The sequence below is a fragment of the Trachemys scripta genome, chromosome 19 (genome assembly GCF_013100865.1).
Source record: "Trachemys scripta elegans isolate TJP31775 chromosome 19, CAS_Tse_1.0, whole genome shotgun sequence".
Taxonomy (NCBI): domain Eukaryota; kingdom Metazoa; phylum Chordata; order Testudines; family Emydidae; genus Trachemys; species Trachemys scripta.
The window spans coordinates 11,260,627-11,283,181 of record NC_048316.1 but is presented as its reverse complement, the minus strand read 5'-3'; the positions used below and the strand labels follow the sequence as shown (position 1 = coordinate 11,283,181).

General features: G+C 48.8%; 1 protein-coding gene across 7 annotated transcripts in view; it reads left to right on the top strand.

Moving 5' to 3' along the window:
* CASZ1 (castor zinc finger 1) overlaps positions 1-12,707 on the top strand; it is a 263,137-nt gene extending 250,430 nt beyond the window's left edge. For 6 of the 7 annotated variants that reach the window (XM_034753250.1, XM_034753247.1, XM_034753248.1 and 3 more), the window contains 4 exons: positions 3,375-3,523; positions 4,002-4,236; positions 5,973-6,272; positions 10,922-12,707. In XM_034753250.1, coding sequence (XP_034609141.1) covers positions 3,375-3,523; positions 4,002-4,236; positions 5,973-6,272; positions 10,922-12,177 — 1,940 coding nt within the window. In that variant the 3' untranslated portion in view covers positions 12,178-12,707. The remainder of the gene's footprint in view (positions 1-3,374; positions 3,524-4,001; positions 4,237-5,972; positions 6,273-10,921) is intronic. The other variant, XM_034753252.1, reaches the window with a different exon arrangement.
* The last annotated feature ends 9,848 nt before the right edge of the window (positions 12,708-22,555 follow it).

The window sequence follows — 22,555 nt, the reverse complement described above, 5'->3', positions numbered from 1 at the left end:
TTTTTCCCTCAATGTTTATAGTTGTAGTACTTCTACATCCACTATCAATGATGTATTTTAGATCATATGACCCTGTCTTGGCCAACTTGGGGTGGGGTAGCCCAAATAGGTATAAAAATGACCCACTTGGGCTTCTCCATCCCCAAATGGCCACCTGTAGTCTGTTCAGTCCTGTGAGTTTATTTGTAGTACATTTATATGATCCTGAACGTGAGTGGGCCTTAAAGCACTTGACACAGAGATTGTTTAAATAAGAATTATCATCCCCATTTTACAGGTGCAGAGAGGTTGATTTTTCCACAATCATTTTGTAAATTTCAATAGCAAAATCAGGATCAGAACCAGTGATCTTGTCTCCCAGGCCCCAGCTCTAACCATTACAGGACACTGCCTTCTAGAGCCAGAAACAGAAGCCAGGCGTAATGGCACCCAGACCCTATCTAAACTGTAGACCGCACTGCTTCACTATAGCTGACACACAAACTGACAGATGCCAAAGATACAAAGAGTTAAAGGGAGACACAGCAGCCCCCACACTCTGCACATGGCGGGGCACAACCCCTAACTTCTCCTCTAAGGTTCCTAAATATTGGAGTATATGAGATCCATTTCTGCCCTGGCTGGACAGGCTCCAGCTTGTATCCCCAGTGTTCTAATCAGGGGCAAGGGTCCTGTGAGAGCTTAGATGCTATGGCCATCTCCAACCTGGCAGGAGAGGGCTGGAAGGCCTCTTCATTCCTGCTCAAAGAAGGCAGCCTGTAGTCCTAGTGGAAAATGCCTTGTCCCTTTCTTCCGGATGGAATGACCAGGCCTCTGGAGGAGCAACTTCCCCCTTTCTGATTGTTTGAGGCCTTTTCTCGCACCATGTGCCCTGCTGAACTTGCTGCGTGTTTTGGGCTAGAGTGGGCTGGGCTGGGCTGAGACTGTTTTCAGTCTGGGAGCAAGCAGAGAATGGTGGGAAATGTTTCTGTTTTGATGACTGCTTCTCCCTCTTGTGAGAAGGAATTGTCACACTTCCCAATAGCTATTTTGCCTGATTCCAAGCAGTTTAAGATGAAACTCTTTGATGTGCATTGCCAGGACTGCCTCTCAAAAGCCAAAGGATAAATATTCCACCCCCATGGCCTCTGCAGTAGCTTCTTTCAGTGCCAGCCTTCCACTGGAGTGTCAGCTCATCAAAATATCTGATACAAGGCACTGTGCTGGGCGCCTTGGTTTGCCCGCTAGCTAGATTAGTCAGGTAGCACCAAAGCACTTATGAAATGTCGGTGCCTAAAAGCATCCAGCAAAAAGCAGGGGAAACAATTACCCCAAAGAGAGGCAGAGTGAGTCCCCACAAAGAGTGCCCGGGAACCATAGTCCAGCCCACTCGAGTAAGAGAATTCCTCACAGACAGTGCCCCAGAGCCTCCACCACACTGCATGGGACTCACACGCCCATTACTCATTTTTGGCTTAAGGAAACCAGCCTGCCCTATCAGCCCTGGGGGGAGGTTTGGCCTCAGCCTCTCTGTCCTTTCCTATTGCTGCCTGGACACAGCATACTTCAGAGGCAGTGAATTATTTTATGTCAAGGGATATAATAAAAGAATAACAACAATGAGTAAATTAAAAAGATTTTGGGGTCTATTGAAAAGCATCTGGTGGTCCGGATTTGGCCTGCAGTCCCCCTATTGACTACCCCTGGTACTCTGTTGAGAAGCAGGAGAGGAGGAGTCAACGGCCAGAAAATACAAACCCGTGACAGCCAAAACAAAAATGCTCCCCTTCAGCTTTTAATTCATAAAAAATGTATGCCTGAGCGATAAGTCGTCCATGGTAACCAAGGCAACAGGTGTCAACACACCAAGGCTGGTCCTTACCTGGGTCTCGGTTTACAAATGTCAGGAGATTGAGCAGTTGCTGTTATTTACTCAACTTTTGGTGTTTCAGGTGATAGCCGGGGCTAGACAAAGCGGGGCGATGATATATGAAACTCAGCCTGCCCCGCTGCCCTAGCAACGGGCAAGTCTTCACCTGCCCTTTGCTGATACTGTTTCAGTCCCGCCAGCACTGTTTGTTCTTCATCCCAAAGAACAGCACAACATGATAGGGAGGGCAGATGAGGTGGGGTGTGGAGGGAGGAGGGGCAGAATATCTAAACAAACACAAACTTGGCATACACATAAAGCACCATCTCCGCCTTAAAGACAAGGCGAATGATTCAGGAGCTGTTTGGCAATGGCATGTCTACTGTGTGTGTGGGCACTGTGGGGATGCACGCACATGTAGGTATGTCTTTCCATGTGATTGTAAATGAGTGTCTGTGTATGTCTCCATACAGGCGTGTGTCTGTTGATGTGGGCAGCTAGATGTGTTCCTGCATCTGTATGCAAGTGTGTGAGTGCAAGTGTGTCTTTTGTTGTGTGTGTTTGTGTGTACAGCAAGTGCCTATGTTGAGTTTTGTGAGTGTGTTTTCATCAGGTGTGCGGCTGTAGGTCTCTGTCAGTGTGTATACATGCCTATGGTTTTACTGCAGCAAGCTATACTTCAGCTATAGGACATGGTCTGGGGATTGTCTGGTAATCAGTCACACAGATTCGTTGTAATTTGCATGAGGCAGAATCCAGCATTTTCCCATAAAGAAAACACTAGTGGGGCTGTTTGGAAAAAAATGGATTCTGCTTGTCTGTCTGGAGGCAGGTCCAGCCTGTGAGAATCCATGTAAGCTGTTTCCATTACTCTCAGCCTGGTACCAGCCCCTAAGTCACCAAACCAGGAGTAGAAACAAACGCTTCCTGGCTTCTCCACATTTGGCCTTGGAACATGCACTGGTCAGAGCTGGAACGTTGGGGATGGGATGGAGGAGCCTCATGGCCCAGGGTGTTAAAGGGGCTATCATTCTGCTTCCAGAGCACATAGATCAAATGGAGCTGGCTGTTTCCAACATGGAACAATCCCGGATATTATTCTTTCTTTCAACTTCGATTGTAAGCTCCTTGGGACAGGGCCTGTCTTTTTGTTGTGTTTGTACACCATCTAGCACAACAGGGTCCTGGTCTAGGATTGGGATCTCTAGGTGCTGGCATAATGCAAATAATCAACATTAATAATACATTTCCCCCTTGTTCCCTCTGTCACAAGAGGGATGGGGGTGGTACTCTGTGGCGTAGGCCCATTTCCTGTGTCTAAATCAATCACATCCTTTCTCCCCATTACTCAGCTTGGGAAGGATTTAATTTTGGGGCTGGGGCTGTCATTGAAGAATCCACAGAGCACTCCAGACTATCAGGATTCAATACAGCAGCAGTCTGGTGCTACCTCCAGTGTGTGCTGATACAACCCTGTCTCTTGCTATTTTAACCTACCAGATTTGTATTGGTTTTGTGGCTGCAGGTTGCAAGTATAACCAGGTGAACAGCCATTTCCACTGCATTCGAGAGGGCTGCCAGTTTTCCTTCCTGCTCAAGCACCAAATGACATCCCATGCCAGGAAGCACATGAGGAGGATGCTGGGGAAAAACTTTGACCGAGTTCCCACGCAGGTGAATCCACTGGTTATTTAAGCAGCAGATACATATGTAGTGATGCACCTTTGATTGCTCACTGCAGAACGGCACTGGGCTGAGTGCTGCTGGGTACCCTCCCAGCGGCGCTAGAGCCAAGACTCACGCCTAATCTCTGAATGCTCCACCTAACCAGGGCAGGAGTGCTAAACGTCACACCCCAACCTCTAAGGATAGTAGGATACACACGTTAGGGCACCGGTGCCAATGTACACACTCCCATCTGAATGCATGAGAATCCACACCCCAGGGTACTGGTGCCAAGAGTACCACTCCCAGCCTCTGACTGAGGTAGGATTCACTCTCATGGCCTCAGTGCCATAGGATCCACTTGCCAACATATTCCAACTATCCCTGAAGAACAATGTCAGAGAAAACTAAACGTGTAAACAGATGGCTTTGGTCTTGACATCTCACTTTTGGTGTGAAAAGTCCCTGTCTTAATTTCTTGCTGCAGGTTATTGGCCACACTTCAAGAAATGAAAATCTCCCCCATGTTGGCAGCATGGCACCCAGCCCAGCTTCATCAGGAACCCCAGCTTCCTTTCAGGGACCCCAAAGCATGATGGACACTGAAACAGATGAGTACATGGATTACACTGGCTGTAGCCCTGGAGGCATCTCCTCTGAATCCTCCAATATGGACCGCAGCTGCTCCAGCACTCCAGTGGGCAACGAAAGCACATCAGCAGGTAAGGGGCAGCAGGGGAGAAATAGTTTTGCAGGTCTCTGCTGCCAAGAGCCCATAATTCACAACCAGAGGCCAAGGAGAAACTGCGCCTTTTGACACACTGTGTCAGCCCCTGGCTCAGCAGAATATCACCTTACGCTAGCCTCGCCCCCCCACATCATTCACAGGGAGGGCGCCATCTCCACATCGTTCTGGGCTGTCCCTTAACTCCTGACAATCCCTTCTTTTTCTCCCTCTGAAGAGGTTTTTGTCCTATCTTTCGGAGCTGGACCTTTTTGAATAATTGAACTGCTCAATATCTGTACCAGAGCCATTGAGTCATTAGGGCTGTAAAGTTAATTTCCCTTGCTGTTCTGCTCCTTGCCTTCCCCCAGTATCTTTTGGGTTTCTCTGTGCCACAGCTAGAAGCCAGAGGTTTCCCTGCACTCCTAATGCTCAATAAACTGGACAACAGAGACCCTCTGGCTTCACTCTTTCAGGAAGTGATGTGTAAGTAAATGAGAACCTCTGCCATCACTTTCTCAGGAAGTGACCTATAAAAGCAGTCCACTGAGCTCCTCTCCCCTTACGAGTTGTGATGCAGAAAAGAAAACCGCTAATGTCACTACCTCCTTATCAGAGCAATGCACAGAGGAGACCCCCTGGTGTCATGTCCTCTTTTAGGAAGGGATGCATAAAGCAAACTCTAACATCCCTTCCTGTCTTGAGGATTGAGATCTGACCATGCTTAACTTCCATAAATTATGGGATTCTCTCTTCAGCAGGCAGATACAGAACTCATCTCTAATACCCCGTAGCAGTGGGTAAGGCTCCCTTAATTGTCCTTACCTCTGGCTGCCTGTTAGTATTCCAGGAAAGCCTTCTGTGAAGTCTCCCCAGGGCGACTTGTTTCTGAGTCTCTTTATAACATTTATTGTCTCTTGGGACCTAAGTTTCAGACTTATTTTTTTTCCCTACTTTCCCTTCCAACACTGATTAAATGAAAGGTCAGGTGACAACTTGAGCCCAGCATTTCCCTGCTGAGGGGGTTCAGCTCAGACCTCTGGGCTGGGGTGGATGTTCATCTCTGTTACTTTTAAACAGCAGTAGGAAATAAGAGTAATGAATGATTCCCACTGACACTGGGTGGGGACAAGACTAACGAAGATGTCCTGACCTCTCACATCACACGGGGCACTAACACAACCTCTGCACGCTACCCTGACATAAACATTCCATGATAACGACAGCTGCACATAGTGCTAAACCTCCTCCAGAGAGTTTGGAGGGACAGCAGCTCCCAGGATTCTCTGTTAACTAACCGCACCATCGGAGCCATCAGTCACACCTCCCGGAGAACAACCCACTGACTAATAACCATGTTATGAGTGAATCCGAAAGCCTCTGGGATAATACCCTGCAACAGAGTCCTCTCAGCAGCAGGCTGGTGCACGCTGGCGCCATGTGGATGAACGGACAGACTAAGCAGGGCAGGAATTTCTTTTTGGAAGCCAGGTGGCTCCACCCCCTGCAATTGAGGCCACTCCTTGTTTTCTGCAGTGACCACCATTCCTCCTGCTGCTGCTGTCAATCACGCATCTTCCATCTCCTCTCTGTTACAGTTCTGTTTCGTACGTGTGTGAATGTATTTTCCATTTTCATCATATTGCTTCCACTCTTGGGTTCTCATTTCGGTTCTTTTGTTTTTCCTTTTTGTTTTGTTTTTTTCTGCTATTTTTTTCTCTCCACATTCTCCAGGCTGCCTGGTTCCTCCTCCTCCTCCTACTGCTGCCGCTGCCGATGACGCTACCCACAATGCACCACAACCTCAACCGCCTCCTCTGCCTCCATCTTTCTCACAAGCCTTGCTCAGGTCTCCTCTCCCCTCCCTCCCCTACCTCTTCTCTCCATCTTGTCTCTCATACTCTCTGCTCAGTGCCACTCTTGGATCCAGCAGGGGCATTGTCATGCCTGCCACCAGCACACCTGCTTTCTCGCCCATCATTGCCACTCCAACTCCAGTAAAAAGTGACGTTCCCCTAGTTCAGGATGCAGCAGGTAATTGTTATATGCTTTATCTCTGAGTCACAGCTCCCCATGCCCATAGTCTCTTCCCACCCCTTGAGCTCTGTTAAGTTATAAATGGAAAAGACATCACTGTCTCTCTAACTCTGTCCAAGGGCTCCCCAATACACAATACACCCTCCCTTCCACTGCTGGGATAATAACGTCATGCTGTAAACATGCCCAAGGAAGGTATCTGAAAGCACAGTAAATCGCTGTGAAAAATTCACATGACCAGAAGCAATTCCTCATCATTCCCAACCCAAATCCAACAGCAACATTTGTAATTAAACCTGCCATTTTTGAGTCGCCCCCTCTTCCTCCTCCTGTTAGAGAATTCTTTCCTGGGTGCTGGCTGGTGAGTCTTGCCCACATGCTCAGTGTTTAACTGATCGCCATATTTGGGGTCGGGAAGGGATTTTCCTCCAGGGCAGATTGGCAGAAGCCCTGGAGGTTTTGCACCTTCCTCTGCAGCGTGGGGCACGGGTCACTTGCTGTAGGATTCTCTGCACCTTGAGGTCTTTAAACCACGTTTTGAGGACTTCAATAACTCAGACATACATCAGGGGTTTGTTACAGGAGTGGGTGGGTGAGATTCTGTGGCCTGGGTTGTGCAGGAGGTCAGACTAGATGATCATAATGGTCCCTTCTGACCTTAAAGTCTATGAATCTATGAGGTGGCCAAAACACAACATGTTGACCATATCGCATAACAGGACTTGGAGACTGGTTTAGAGCTCTTTGGCCAACCAGTCTCATAGCTCCCAGCCCTTGCTACACATCACTACAGGCCATTCCCATGTGCACCATGAGCTTGGGACTGGCTTTCTCCATCCCATGTTTTGGGGTCTCATGGGCATACGTGATGCCTCTGACATGATGCATCTCAGTGATCTCTGTTGCACCCACAGTTATTTACATCCACCAATTACAGCTGCAGAAAGTAAGGCTGGTTTTCAAACACCTCCGGCCCTCAGTGTTTCCTACATGACAGAGCTCAGGGACATCACAGATGGGGGAGTTTTATACCAGCTGGGAATGGCTTTTCGGGGCTTGCCCAATTTTGCCCTCTTTTCCCAGCCTGCCTCCTTCTGAGTTAATTGGAAGCATATTTGTGCTAGCACAGTATGTTTTTAAAAAGACCCAACAGCTCAGAAACTTGAGCTATCCTCTGCCAGCCAGGCACAATGTAAGCATGCAGACGTGTGAAACTCCCAAACAGTGGTCATTGCCCTGCCCAGAGCTTCATGGGGATTTTGACTGCTTAAGTGGGATTTAAATTATGCCTTCACGTGTGGTGGCCCTCCACAGAGGGGTGAATTTCACCCCAACAGCGGGAGTGTGGTCCAATAGACAGACAATCACAAAACTGAACTCTTTTGACAGGCAAATTACATCTCCTTTCTGTCTCAGTTTCATCATCTGTAAAATGAGGATAATGATACTTTTTAAAGTATTCTGACACTGATAGGTGAAAAGTACTGTATAAAATCATCATCCCCTGCTGACAGGACAGGCTGACTATAAGCTACTTACAGTTGAGACCTGCTTCGGCCTAAATTTGTTGAGGCATGTTGGCCTCTAATTAGTTATTAGGGAATGAGCACAGTCTAGTGGTCAGAGCAGGAGACATGGAATCAGGACCGCTGGGTTCTTCTCCACCTTCACACACCCTACCCAAGGAAGTTGAACTAGGCTAATTAAATAAGTGATTTTAAATAGCCTTAGTTAAACTGGTGCAAAAGGCTGAGTGGAGACTGAGTTTAAGATGAGCTGAAATAAACCTGGCTTAACCAAACTGATTCAAAATTGTCATAAGATAAACCAAAACAAGCCACTCTCACATGTGTCCATACTGGCAGGGGGATACTGCACTGGTTTAACTAAACACGCATTTCAGTGAGGACAAGGCATCAGTGTCCTTGGGCAAGTCATTTAACCTCTCTGTGCCTCACCTAGCTCATCAGTATTATGGGTATAATGATACTTACCTACCTCTTAGAGACAGTGGGAGGCTCAATTAGTTACTCTGTATACAGTGCTATGAAAATATAGTGTTGTTCAGTAATGGACCCACCTCTTTAAAACCATTAGTGTTTTAATACTTCTTTGTAATATAGACACATGGGGCCGCATTCTCTGCTCACTTACACTGGCTTTACCCCAATGTAACTCCATGACTTCTATGTTGCTGTTGTTATTTATTGTTTGTTTTACAGCAGCAGCTAGAGCCCTCAAAGGAGATCGAGTTCCCATTATGCTAGGGGCTGTAAACACCCAGCAAGAGATGGTTCCTGCCCAAAGGGTTTGCACTCGAAATAGAGAAAGAGGGCGAGAGAAAGGGACACCAGCAGAAGAGCTGGGAACTGAGGCAGAGAGAGATTACATGGTTTGCCCATGATCACACAGTGAATCTGACAGAGCCAGGAATTGAACCAGGTCTTCCAAATTGCCATCCAGTGCCTGAACCCCAAACTATGGAATTACTCCTGGTTTATCGCAGTGTAAATAAGCTCTAGAATCAGGCCCAGTAACTAGACTCTTGCAGCCTTTTTCTTCCTCTCCAAAATAGGAGTGCAGCAAGGAACTGGCCTGGAGATCAGTGTCCTGTACCAGGACCTGAGTGCAGCCTGCAGAGCGCTCCTGCACCTTGCCACCTATAAGCACAGATTTGTGTCTGAAAATAGTGTGTGCTTCGGGGGACCTGGACCCTACTGGGATAGGGATTCTGTAACCTTGAAGTCACTGGTTTGAATCTGGTTGAGCTTAATAGTGATGGAGAGTTCTATCTCTGGCGGCTGTTTAGAGGTGCAGATTAAATCAGTGTAAGGGGGCTTAGCCCAGTTCCTAGTGACCATCACTAAGACAGCCATCACCGTGAATTGTCTCCTTTGTTGCCAGTGTCACCAGAGACACCATGCAAACTGAATGGGCATGTGAGACTTCTGTCCTCTGCCTCGCTCTCCTAGGCGTGGGCTCACTCCAGGGATGTTGGCATTGCACTCTGGGGGGAGTTTGGCCTACTGCTGTCCATGCCGTCCCTGCTTTGTGGAGAGTTTGAACTCTTCTATCTCCAAGGTTTTCAGTCTGGTGCTGTTCCTCAGCATTCAGTGTTGCTCACCATTTTGGAGAGACTATTTGTTAAGCACCATCTTAATTTCAAGGGGCATCATTTGAGGCCCACCCATGGTTGACATGGTAAACCAGCATCCACCACCGTGTGTACATGCTTACAGTCAGAAAGAGAACTTTACAGCATTCAAACAAATGATTGAGTGCGTCTTCAGACTCCTAGAGCAGGATGCAGACTGCTTTGGTGCTGGGACCCAGACACTCTTGACACAAACCATGCCTCTTTTCAACAGGATGGCAGCCCCACATGCAGCTCAGGAAGGCCCATTTTAGTTGGAAACAAATTTCCAGTGAAATTCATCATTTTGCACCTGGTGAGAGAGTCTTCTTGCCTCCCCAAGCCCTGCTTTGAGTACATTGGAGCTGGGTTTTTCATCTTCCTCTGCAGCATGGGGCACGGGTCACTGCCAGGTGCAAATGGTGGATTCTCTGTAACTTGAAGTCTTTAAACCATGATTGGAGGACATCAGTAACTCAGCCAAAGGCTAGGGGTCTATTACAGGAGGGGGTGGGTGAAGTTCTGTGGCCCGCGATGTGCAGGAGGTCAGAATAGATCATGACTGTGAAGTCTCTGACCTGAGGAATAACCAGTGGGCAGAAGAGGAAGGAAATGTGGATGTAAAGTGGTCAAATTCTTAGTATCAGGTTCAGTCCTCTGGGACTCCGGCACCTATCTCCAAGGATGGGAAACTGACATTGGTCCCTTAGTGGCAAGTGGGCTGATTGTTAAGGCTTTAAAAGTGGGATTTTTCTCTTGGAGCCCCATAGATAGTCACTTGAGAATTACCCCTCCTGAACATCTGTTTGTGTGCGCTCATCAGTGTAATATTTAGGCTCATTCCAATGAGGTATGTTACACTATTCTGGCCAAAGTGCATCCTGCTTGTAAAAATCCCCCCTTGCAGTTTTAATTAGATGTGGCTAGTCTTCTCCACTTCCTGTCCTAAATAGCTGTAAAGTGTTGCTGTGCCCTATTAGACCGCAATCAGGGAGAAGGACACTGTGTATAGTTTATAAAGCACTCAGGGATTGTTTGGGGTGAAAGGAGCAATGAAAGTGCCGCATTCTGTGGGCTGGGATGAGTTTACTCCTGGGGAAGGAGGACAAAGTGACAGGATAGGCTGGGAGATTTTTGACCCTGACAAGCAGCAGCAGCTGATGCTTGGACATTATCATGTCTACAAGAGTGGCAACTCTAAGGATTTCCTGGTGCCCAGCAACACAAATAGCGTGGGGGTAGAGTGTGTCAGGAAATCAAGTTCACTACTGCCATAATATTGAAGGAGCACTAATCGGCACACCTTCCCCAGCCCCTGTGCAGGATACAAGGCTGGTCAGGAGACTTACTGGGTGGGGGGCTGCTTTCCCTGCAGCATCATGCATTTGCCATGGGTCGTAGGTAGAATATGGGGTATGATCCAACCTGGCAAGTACCATGCTGGTTACAGGAGGTGATAGGAGTTCCTGCTGCCCCTCTATGAGTAATGCCACTCTCCTCTTCCTGTCCCCAGGGAACACCATCACCATGCCAACTGCCTCGGGGGCCAAAAAGCGCTTCTGGATCATCGAGGATATGTCTCCATTTGGCAAGCGCCGCAAGACAGCCTCCTCGCGCAAGATGCTGGATGAGGGGATGATGCTGGAGGGTTTCCGGCGCTACGATCTCTATGAGGACTGCAAGGACACCAACTGCCAGTTCTCCCTCAAGGTCACCCACTACCACTGCACCCGGGAGAACTGTGGCTACAAGTTCTGCGGCCGCACCCACATGTACAAGCACGCCCAGCACCACGACCGCGTCGACAACCTGGTGCTGGATGACTTCAAGCGCTTCAAGTCCTCATTGAGCTGCAACTTCCCCGACTGCCAGTTCTCTGGCAACAGCACGCACTTCCACTGCCTGCGCTGTGGCTTCCGCTGCACCGACAGCACCAAGGTGACCGCCCACCGCAAGCACCACGGCAAGCAGGACGTCATCAGTGCTGCCGGCTTCTGCCAGTTCAGCTCCAGTGTGGACTGCGAGGTGCCCGACTGCAAGTACAAACTCAAGTGCTCCCACTTCCACTGCACCTACCCCGGCTGCAAACACACTGTGGTGGGCATGTCACAGATGGACTCACACAAGCGTAAGCATGAGAAACAGGAGCGGGGGGAGCTGCCAGCCATCTCTCCTGGCCCCGAGGGCCTCCATCACTCCACCCTGGAGTACGACGTCCAGAACTCTTCCGTCAACCTGGACAGCTCCCTCAACCTCAGCACTGATGCCAACAGCTCCCTCTTCTTCCTGCAGAACGCAGCTGGCGTGGGCCTCAATGACTCCTTGGACCTCAGCAAGAAGCTACCGGAGGCTGCTGCTGGCCCATCACCCAGCAGAGCAGGGACAAGCCCTCATGAGAGTGGGGTGATGGTATCCAACTCCGGCGATGCGGAGGATGAAGACGACTCATCCCAAGATGAGGACGAGGAGGAGGAGGAGATAAACGAGGAAGAGGATGACGACGATGAGGATGACGATGATGACGATGACGACGAAGACGAGGAGGAAGACCTGAATACAGACTCTGAAGAGTCACTCCCCGACCCTGAAGGCTTGGCCACTAAAGAGGATGGGGAAACAGGGGAGGCCTCTACTTCCATAGACCACGGCGATGCTTCCAGGCCTCTGGGCGAGCCAAACCCAGACCTCACGTCAGCCCCCACCCCTGCTCTGGACCCCACCCTTGCCCTGACCCCAACCCACACCCTCGCACCGGCAGCTTCTCCTTAACCTTAGAGACAGCAGCAGGTTTGGTTTTGCTCTTAAATGAAATTACTAAGAGGACCCCTTATGAGGAGAGAACAAAGCACCGTGACGGTAAGCGACAAAACGAACTCAACACCGCACGCACGAGGCCCCACAGGCCAGACATGGTCGCATGGGGCCAGCGCACCATCACTTCATTCTGCGATGACAGAAGATAGGGCAGGACGCAGAGACATAAAACCCTTCTAGATGAACACTAGCTCTGAGGGTGACATCTGCTCTCCTTTCCTCCCCTCATTGTGGGGCGTGTGCCCAGTCTCGGGACCCCTTCTTTTGGGGTGGGCTTTTCCCCCTTCTTTTATTTCTGGATTTTATTTTTCCATGTTTTTAGTTGTATGATACTAATAATAATCTCCACTCCTCGGAAGGGGGGTGCGGGGATGACAGGTGATGAATTTTAGAATTATGTGGGTTTTTTTAAAGTGCGTGTAAGGAACTGGTGGCACAAAGGCAACTAGCTAAGCCTTTACCGGGGGGGAGGGGGGGAGTGTCTTTTTCTTTTTTCCAGCATTAAATAAATGGGAGAGACTGATGCACCAGACAGCAAGGGTGGGAGGGGGTATTTATTGTCTTACAAACGAGGAAGCATTAATGAATCAGCGGGGCTGGGAATGGAACACTTCTCTGTTCTTCCAGATCCTCTTTATTATTATTAATAATAATAATTTTTTAAATGCTATTTATATTGTTAAGCTTCCCTTTGTCTAGAACTGTCGGAACAGCTGTAGGTCACCTCCCCCAGCTCCTGCTGATCTCCTGGTAGTGATCTAGCTGCAGTCATAGGAGGGAAGGTCGCCATATGGTGGTTAAAGGGTCTGTCACTCACACTGGAGGACTGGGGTTTAACCCCTGCTCCCATCCCCAGGTGCTACCCCTCTTTCTCTAGGTTTAGGCTCTTTCTTTTTGGTGCTTCAGAGACAGCACCCCTTTCTCAGGCAGGCTGTGAATGGAGGCAGGTGCAGAAAGAGAGATTAGCATCCTTTGCCTTGGTGCAGCTGAAGGGAAAGAGCAATGCCACCCCAGCAATGCCTTGCTAAATGCTACTTGCCCTCAGACGCAGGGCGATTGATTTTTTTAAATGATGAGCAAGCAGAGTATCCTCAGTGTTTTCCTCCTCAAGGTGAGGGTGGGCAAGTAGATTCTGTGCAAAGGCTAATGAATTTCCCGAAGGGAAGAGAGCGCGAAACCATCACCCACACAGAAAGGGTGGGGGGATTAAGGCAGACGCTGGGCTGGCAGTGGAACGACGTGGCTCTCTCCTCAGATGCTGGATGGAGAGCTATTGATTGCTCAGGTCCTGCACCCGACTACCTTTGGCTCCTGCGGCATGGCAAGCAGTGGAACTTGGGAGCAGACCTACATGCAGTGCAGCAGGGTGTCGAGCCTCCTCCACCTGAGCGAATCGCACCAAGGCCAGCAGCACAGCAGGCATGGGGCAGCATAGTGCAGGACGCAGTGCCTGCAGGCAGCACCATGGTAGCTGGACGGGCCTACAGCACTCAAATGGTTACAAGCTCTCCCGCTGTTCTCTTTCCCCAACCCCGCCAATAAAGGGTTTACACACACACTACAGGAGACTATCCAGCATTCTCATAGATGACAGTTGCTGTTTGACCCCCAAGTACTGAGACAGAGAGCTTGTCTATACATGTGCACTGGCCCCAAAAGGACTAAAGGTGTGTATTAAGCTTGATGCAGTGATTTTGGTGCCAGTGTGTAGACCAGCTGGGCATTTCGCTCCCTTGTGTCTAAGACTTGGCCCTTGTTTATTTTGTTCTGTTTTAATTATTTTTTCTAATAACAAACCCCCTAAGCCCAAGGAATCCCTGTCATTCATTTCTACCCTACACAGAAAGAGGCCTCAAGCAGTTTGGGTTGTTTTCTTATTATTTCCCTAAGGAGCCAGCATGGAGCTGGGTCCGAACGATAGACAAGCTCCTCAGCTGTTTAAATGCAGGGAGATGTTTGGATAATTCTTAAAAAGGAAAGGGGGGGGAGGAGAGAAAAAGGGAAAAAAAGTAACAAAAAAAATTGTACAGTATTTTTCCTTTAAAGGTTATTCTATATAGAACAAAGAGAAACAACGCCTGCCAGAGGGACCTGGGCCTGCCTTCTGGATAGCCCTTAGAGTCTAGATTTGGTTACTTGTGTGCAATTTTTTTCTCTCTTTCAGGGTTTGGGGTTTTTTAAGCATTTATTGGTAGGGGGCAGCAGAGGGGGGAGGGGCCTTAACCCCATGGTTTGAGGCTGTCTTCATACTCCTAGCACTGACTGGAGCTGCACGATTCCGAATTTTAACTTGAATTTTGTAGACATGAAACAAACAAATGGCTGTTGTGAAAAGAAGTTTGTAGTTTAATTTAATATGGTGGGGGGTGGGGGTTTGCTAGCAGTTATTTGTGTGGCTTTTATTTTTCATATGGTTTTATTTTTGTTACTCTCCTTCGTGCCCCCCCCTTCTTGTTTTCTAGTACAGCCCTCCCCTGCCGTTACCAATATAAGGAAGCTAGCTTCCTCAGTGGGTACAGAGAGGGACTTGGGGCATGTTGTCCCAGAGGCAGGATAGGTTAGATTGGCTGTACTTAGAGCATTTAGTGGCAGGTTTTATACTGTGTTGCCCTTGTTCAAGCACTTACCTACTAGCGTGATGGGTGCTATAGAAAACCCTCTAGTCCTAACATGGCTCCAAACCTGCAGATACGCACAGCAGTGCTTAATTTGCACCATTGAAGTCAACAGAGTTTTGCCATTTACTTCAATGGAACTACTCCCAAGCTTAGACCTCCCTACAGTCAGAAGGGTGTTCAGGACTGGGGGCCACGGTAAGGGGTAAGATCATGGAGATGGAGAGCGCCCTGTAGCTAGTGGTTGCTATGCAGGACGAACATGGCCAAGCCCTGTTTGAAATCCGCTCCACGGGGACCTCTGCTTGCTGCTGTAAATCAGCTAGGAGCCTGCCTCTTCAATCTCACTAGCCTCCACTGACTGAATCCTATACCTAGTGGGGTTCAGGAAGTGGGCGGGCGTAAGCGGCTGTGTAGGGCAGAGGTGTGAGAAGACAACCACCACTCCCTCCCCCACCATCAACCCCACAGTGCCTCAAGCAGAAGCTGCATTTATGACTCATTGCTGTCTCTCACTCCCCCCCCCAATCCATCTCTGACCCATACATCAAACCCTCTTCCCACCAAGCCTCCACCCACCTTAGATAGTTCTTATTTTCAGGAGCTGGCACTGGGAAAGGACAGGCTCGTACCAGACTCAGCCTGCCGAACAAGGGCCTGATCTGACAACGCGCTGAACCCTCCCCTCCCCGCCCCCCCAGCGAGTGCCCACCACCTCATGATGGGGCCTCAGGTTGACCCGCACTGCCTGTCCCTGATTGCATTTCCTTTTATTTCTTTCTTTACAACTGAAAAATCAAGATGGGTTAAAACCAACAAGTCTTTTTTGCCACATAAAGACCCTGATTCAGCAAAGCCTTTAAGCATAGGCTTAAATTGCGTGGTTTTTTAAATGAGAGGTAAACATATCCTTAGGGGAGTTGCTGAACAGGGATGGATTTAAGTGCGTTACTGAACTCAGGCCATGTACAGGACTCCAGTTCAGCAAGCTGTGTATGACTTTAAGCACTGGAGTCAGTGGGGCTGTTCATATGATGAAATTTAGGCGTGTGTTTAAAGTAGCTTGCTGACCTGAGGACCAGGGAATTCAACTGACTGACTTAGGAGCGGGAGAGACGAGACCGAATTAGTCTGTTCAAAACAAACAAACCCAAAAGCCCTTGAGACAAACCCTCCCGATTCTGCCACCATTCACTGCTGAAGAGAGAAAAAAAAATCAACTAGGCCATTATAGACACATACTCAACTGGATTAATGTCTGTGTAGAAAGAATTTTGTTAAAAAAAAAAAGTTTAAAAATAAACTTTTTTTCAATGTAGCAAAAAAACAAAACAAAAAAAACCCCCCAAGATTAAAAAAAAAAAACAAAGGGAGGGAGAATTTTAGCCTTTTGTAATATCCATATTGCACACTAGGACTATAAGCCATTGCTAGCTCATTTTGAATTTTAAATGTGTAATTTTGTTTTGTTTTGTTGTTGTTTTATTTTTATTTCCATGGGGGGGGAGGGGAATTAATGCTTGAACCACCAATGCTCTTTTTAATGTTTTATAAATATGTATGTGTATATATATAAATATAAAAATAATATGTATGCACATATATATGTGTGTGTGTATATATATATCTATATGTATATACATATATATATAGATATATAGATAGATATATATAGGTTTTGAGACAAAAAAAATGCAGAAAGTGAAAAGAAAATAAACCACCCTAAACAGGACGGTGTGCTCTGATTTACTTGAATCTGGTCTCTTCGGCATCTGCATTATTAAGAACTGAATATTTTTCCACTTGAATTTAGTGCTATTAGAAATTTAATATATGTGTTTTATTTATTTGATTTTTTTTTTTTTTTTTGCATGACTGATGCAAGGTTTGACATTTTCACTCAATAAAAACTGGAAAAAAAAACAACCAACCAACCAAACGATGAAGTTACCTTATTCATTGGGTTTATTTGTCTCCGGCTTGTTTTTGTTTAAGGATCTCAAAGGTTTCTGATTGGTTGTGGTTTCTTAAGGCCCCCATCCTGGTGCTGATGCCAGTGCCAGGGCAGAGCCTCTCTATTAACCAGCCATGATTGGCACCTCAGTGATGTTTTCATCTGGACTCAAAAGAGTTGAGGGGCTGAGCCCTACTGATGATGCCCCCTCACTCCTGCAAACATTTAAGTACATGAGTAATTTTACTCAGCGTATTCACTGGGGCTACTCACATGTGTAAAGTGTATCCACGTGCCTTCAGCGTTTGCAGGACTGAGGTATATCTACGCACCATAAACTGTGTACAGACTAGCCTACCCAAGCGAGAACAGGGACCTCCTGGAGTCATGAGATTGAGATGGTGTTGGGAAAAGGCAGGCACCTTTGCTGGAAGGCTACACAAGCTAGCTTCTATAAACCGCAGTGTTAAAGCCCTATGCCATGGTCGAGCTAGTAAAGAACCCCCTGACAGGCAGGGCAACCAACAAATAGGCAGGCGAGAGCCCAAGTCCATTCTGGCATAAATTGCTGTTTACCTGGCTTTTAGCAGGGATCTGGCCACATCATGCTGCATATCTGGAGGCTGGCGTGACTACCCCCTGGGATGAGACGCACAGGCTATTGGCTTTGAGCAGGGCATTCCAGCGCTGCCCAAGTGTGATGCGGCACCGCTCCAGAGCAGCAGATCCTGCAGTGCTGAGTGCTGGCTGGAGAAACAGATACTAGATTAGCTAGAGCCCCAGTGGAGTACCAATGTGCAGTACAGCTTGCTCATGCACCACTGCTGTATTCCCAAACAAGAATTATTCCAGGCCTGCCCACTTGGAGAGAGGGATGTGCCATCCTGTCACCTCAGCTCACATCCCCACCTCCACACTATGTAATAAAGCTGTCCTCTGTTCAGTCTGTGTCTATAGATCCGCTGTACCTAGGCCAAGGAGCTTCCGCTGAACTGACATGCTGCCTAAATGTCTCATCCATGCAGTGAAACCTGCCTTAAATGGCCACCCTCAGGCCCAACACAATCCAGCTGCCTGCCGAGCAGGGCTGGGACTGATTGCCCTCAAAGCACAGACGGCCCCCAGACACTGAAGGCAGGCGCTTGACTCTCACAGCATTCATCACCTTGCAGCCTTGTTCCTCAGCCCCGGCAGTGCCAGGTGAGATGCTCCTACAAGGCAGGCCCAGCCCAGAACCTTGTGGCCGGGCTAACCATTTCCCCGTCCCTCCAATCCCACCACGGTTCGAGCAGCTCAAAGAAAGCAAAAAGAAAGACGCCCTTCTCCCCTGCTCGCCCCTCCCCTCAGCCGCCCCTGGCAAGGTGTCTACTTGTGCCGCGTTGCCCTCTCTGCCACCCATCAACGCCAGCCCAGAAGCGGCAGTGCAGACCCTGCCAAACGTTGCTGCCTTGGCAGCTGCCGCCTCCTTGTTAGCGGAGGGGATTAAGACTCCTCTCTCTTTCAAAGCCCCCTGGTTGCTCTGCTGCTGCTCCCAGCCATCCTGTTTTCAGATGTCATTATCCGAACACGCTCCTAAGCTGCCCTTGGAGCACAGAGGTTTGTTCATGCTGGAGCTCTGCCCGCAGCACGTGGGACGTTTCCATCTCTGTGTTTCCAACAGGCAGGCAGGCGAGCACACACACACGCAGCTCGGAGGCTCGCGTCGGGACTTGCCTGCTCTTTGTGAGGCTCTCATTGCACTTAAATAAAAGAGTGAGTAATTTATGGGACACAAAGCAAGCTCAACAAATTAAAGCCATTGCTGCCGCACTCGCTTCAGGCCCTCCGCACTAGAGCTGGGGCCTGCCACCTACAGCCTTCGGTGCATTTCAGCACACGCATGCACTGCACTGTGCGCATACGCACACTGGCCCAAATGCACAACACAAACTTGGGGATGCACTGCCTTTCCCTTTCCAAACAAGTTCGCTGCCCTTCACCTGCTGGAGGTGGCTACGGTACAGGCCTGCCTGAAGGTAAATAAGGAGCATGCAGCGTAACTTAGGACACACTCCTGGGGGCAAGTGGGTGCCCCTTCACCATAAGGGCCAGCATGAGAGAAATCAAACGGTCACGTATCAATGTTAGCCTGAAACGGGGTACTGGACAGTGGCAGTACAAGGCACCGACCTTTCCTCTAGCTACAGGCCAATCCCAGCCTCTGTCTGAACAGGGGAAGTAAAAAGTACATTAGGAAAATGGTGCTTTTAGTTGTGCCTCTTCTGATGCCCCAGAACTACATAAGTCTGAGCTACAGGAATCTCTGTTTTTTCTCATCAGGTACCTGTCCAGCTCAATCACCAAAAGCCAGAGCCAACACTCGACCCAGCAAGGGCCACAGAGAGCCAGAAACCCAGGGAGTGAGCCAAGCAAGCAGTCACTGTGTGTTGCAGCAGGCAGAGTGCGATTAGCCACACCCTAAGGTGTGCGGAACCATGGCTAGTGCCCGGAGAGACGCTCCTCACAGCTTGTTCAGCTGAGTAGAAAATGCAGTAAAACATGTTTTATTCTGGGAGGTAATTAGCTCTGGCAGCACAATGCCTCCTACACCCAAACTGAGGCAAATTCAGGACTTTTTAACTTCTTGGGAAGAGGGAGAAGCAGCCATCTGGGCTTCCAACTGAGCACAGTCTCTGCCCCAGCCTTGGACAATCATGCAGAAGCACCATGGGAGTTCCAAGGCATGGTGCACTTGCTATAGACGAATCATCTTCAGTTACATAAGCCAGGCCTTCAGCTGTCTTGAGAACCAAATCTGAACTGGTCCAGTCACAGCTTCGCAGGGCCCAGGCCTGGAACAGCAGGGCAGAAATGTGGAGCATCGGTAAAGCTGGGTGGGGAGCCCAGGAGTGAAATAGCTGGGGCAGCAGTAGGTGAGGCGTGAAGCACTGAGCAAGCTTCCACCACAAACCTCCAGACTCCTACTATTCAGGACAAAGAACAATATCTCCCACAGGAGGGCAGGGATGGGCCCTGCTTGCCTCCTTGAAGGACAATGAAGAGCGACTCTAGGATGGCTTCCTGCTTGCCAGGGCAAGCTGGACACCAGAGAAGGGCAGACATAGAAAAGAGAAATGAATGAAGCCAGCTCCCTCCATGCTCTGGCACTGCCCTTCCCATTCAGCCTTGGGCTGGAGGCCAGCTGCTGCCTCCTGACCCCTCCCAACCATGCTACACCATGGGATTTATCTCCAAGGCTCTGGGAAAGAAGATTTTCATTGGGCACAATTATTGGGGAACCTCAGGGAGGATAAGGGTGTGGAGTTTGGGGTAATAATGCAAAACACCCCAGAGAGAGAGATTATGTGAGTGTCAGATGAGAGTGAAAAAGGGGCAGGGGGGTTAAGATCAAACAGAAACGATAGGCTCAGAGTTTCACAATCAGCCTCTCAAATCCCCTGCACATTTTTGCATAAGCATTTCCCAGAGGTAAAATTTTACATGTGAAACAAAGTGCACCAGTTGCTCTGCACATACCATCTATGCCCCTGATTTGCACTCCCAAACCCAGCGCTTTCACACACGAAAGCTCATGTCAACCACCTGCAGGTGCCATTTTGAAAGCCCAGGGGAAGCCCCTTTGAAAAGGAAGCTCTTGGGTAGCAAACCAGTGCTTGCCTCGCCATGGAGCAGAGGGAACTTCAGGCAGGAGCTTTACCAAATTACAATAAAATCTCATTTCTTCTCCTACGAGAACATAAACTTTAAAGCCATAGCTGAAAGTCCTTGAGGAGCCTGTACCCACTCCAAATGAAAGACACTCAGGCTGCAGGGATGTTATGAGAGTTTCATATAAGAAAAACTGTCTTTTTTTTGTAAAGATAAGGGTGAAACTTGTGGGTGAAGCCTATAAAGAGTGAGAGTGTTTGCATGTATGTATACACTCTACTGAGTGTGTATATAAGTCTGGAGTCCGGTGGCACCTTAAAGACTAACAGATTTATTTGGGCATAAGCTTTCATGGGTAAAAAAAAAACTCACTTTTACCCACAAAAGCTTATGCCCAAATAAATCTGTTAGTCTTTAAGGTGTCACCGGACTCCTTGTTGGTTTTGTGGATACAGACTAGCACGGCTACCTCCTGATACATAAGACTGGGCATTTGTGTGCACATATAAAAGAGAGTGAATGTGTGTGTGTGCACATATAGTATGGAAGGGGGTCTCTGTGTGTATGCAAGTCTGTGTCTAAGTTTGTATGCACGTGAATCCATCTGCACACACATGTACATGCAGTATACAGGGTTGTGTGTGTATTTGTATGCCAACTTTGGAAATGGCCTGTGAGGGTGCCTGCAGAGCAAATGGGCATGCAAGTGTGAATGTGACACAGATCAGACTTCTGTAAGGAAGGGTGTGTGTGAGAGAGACATGTGCATGTGAACACAATAGAAAGGGGAGTGAGGGTAATTTTGAGTCTGTGTATTGTGGACACAACTGTGTCAAAACACAACAGTCTGGCAGGAAACCCCAGCTTTGCCTCTCCCTGTCTCCTGACCTGACCTAGCTGTAGTGGAACCCGGAAGCTGACAATAACTAACTCTGTAGGGGGGAGAATTGCTGCGGAGGGGAGGGGTTGTCTGAAAAACGCTTGTTTGGGGGGGTGGCTAGGATGGCCACGCAGGCTCTGGAGCAAGAATAGGCTGAGATATAATCTCTTTTCCTTTAGGGCTCCCAACTCTGCAGTCCATTGGCTGTGAAGAGATTTTTTCTCTCCTGGGGCTGAGTTTTTTCACCTTACCCTGGTGGTGGCCGGGTGATCTCTATCCCTGGGCTGAGCATCTCCCCGGCAGAGGTAGTTTGGCCAATGGGGCAGCTTCTCTCCTTCCTTTTGCTCTTTTTTGGCAGGGAAAATTTTAAACAAACAAATGAAGAAACACTGAAGATTTAAGTAAACAGCCAAAGATTTATCTGACAGGCTGGCTAAGCAGCCTTCCCCTGGCCCCTCCCCTTCCCAATAGCCACTACTTTACTGGGGCAGTCTGGGGAGATGCTTTTCACTCTGTCTGGGAAACCAGACCCCAACAGCATTTACTCTAAGTCCCAGCTGCCACAGGCAGGGAGTGGGACCCACCACCCAGGAGCTCACACCAGCACCGCCTGGGCAGGACCCCACAGCAAGGGGCTCATTACCATGACCTGGGGGCTTTGAGTGGCCTCACACCCACTTTGTAATAACCTTAAACAATCACATGCTGGGGGTATTAAAGGTAAAAGGAGGACTCTAAATAATGCAGAAAGCCTCACACAGCGGGACACCAGCTCCACTTGCACCACTGGAGAGAGACAGATGTAGGGGGCAGTAGGAATGAGAGAAACTGATATAGCTCCACTCGAGTACCTCACCCACATTCCCCCTTGCTCTCCCGGTGCCAGGCCCCTAACTCAGCTCCGCTTGAATATCTCACCCACGTCCAGCCCTGCTCTCCCAGTGCCAGGCCCCCAACTCAGCTCCGTTCAAGTACCTCACCCACATCCACCCCTGTTCTTCCGGTGCCAGGCCCCTAACTCAGCTCCACACAAGTACCTCAGCCATATCCACCCCTGCTCTCTCGGTTCCAGGCCCCTACCTCAGCGCCACTCGAGCACCTCACCCACATCCACCCCTGCTCTTTTGCTACCAGGCCCTTAATACAGCACCACTTGAGTACCTCACCCACGTCCAGCCCTGCTCTCCTGGTGCCAGGCCCCCAACTCAGCTCTACACAAGTACCTCACCCACATCT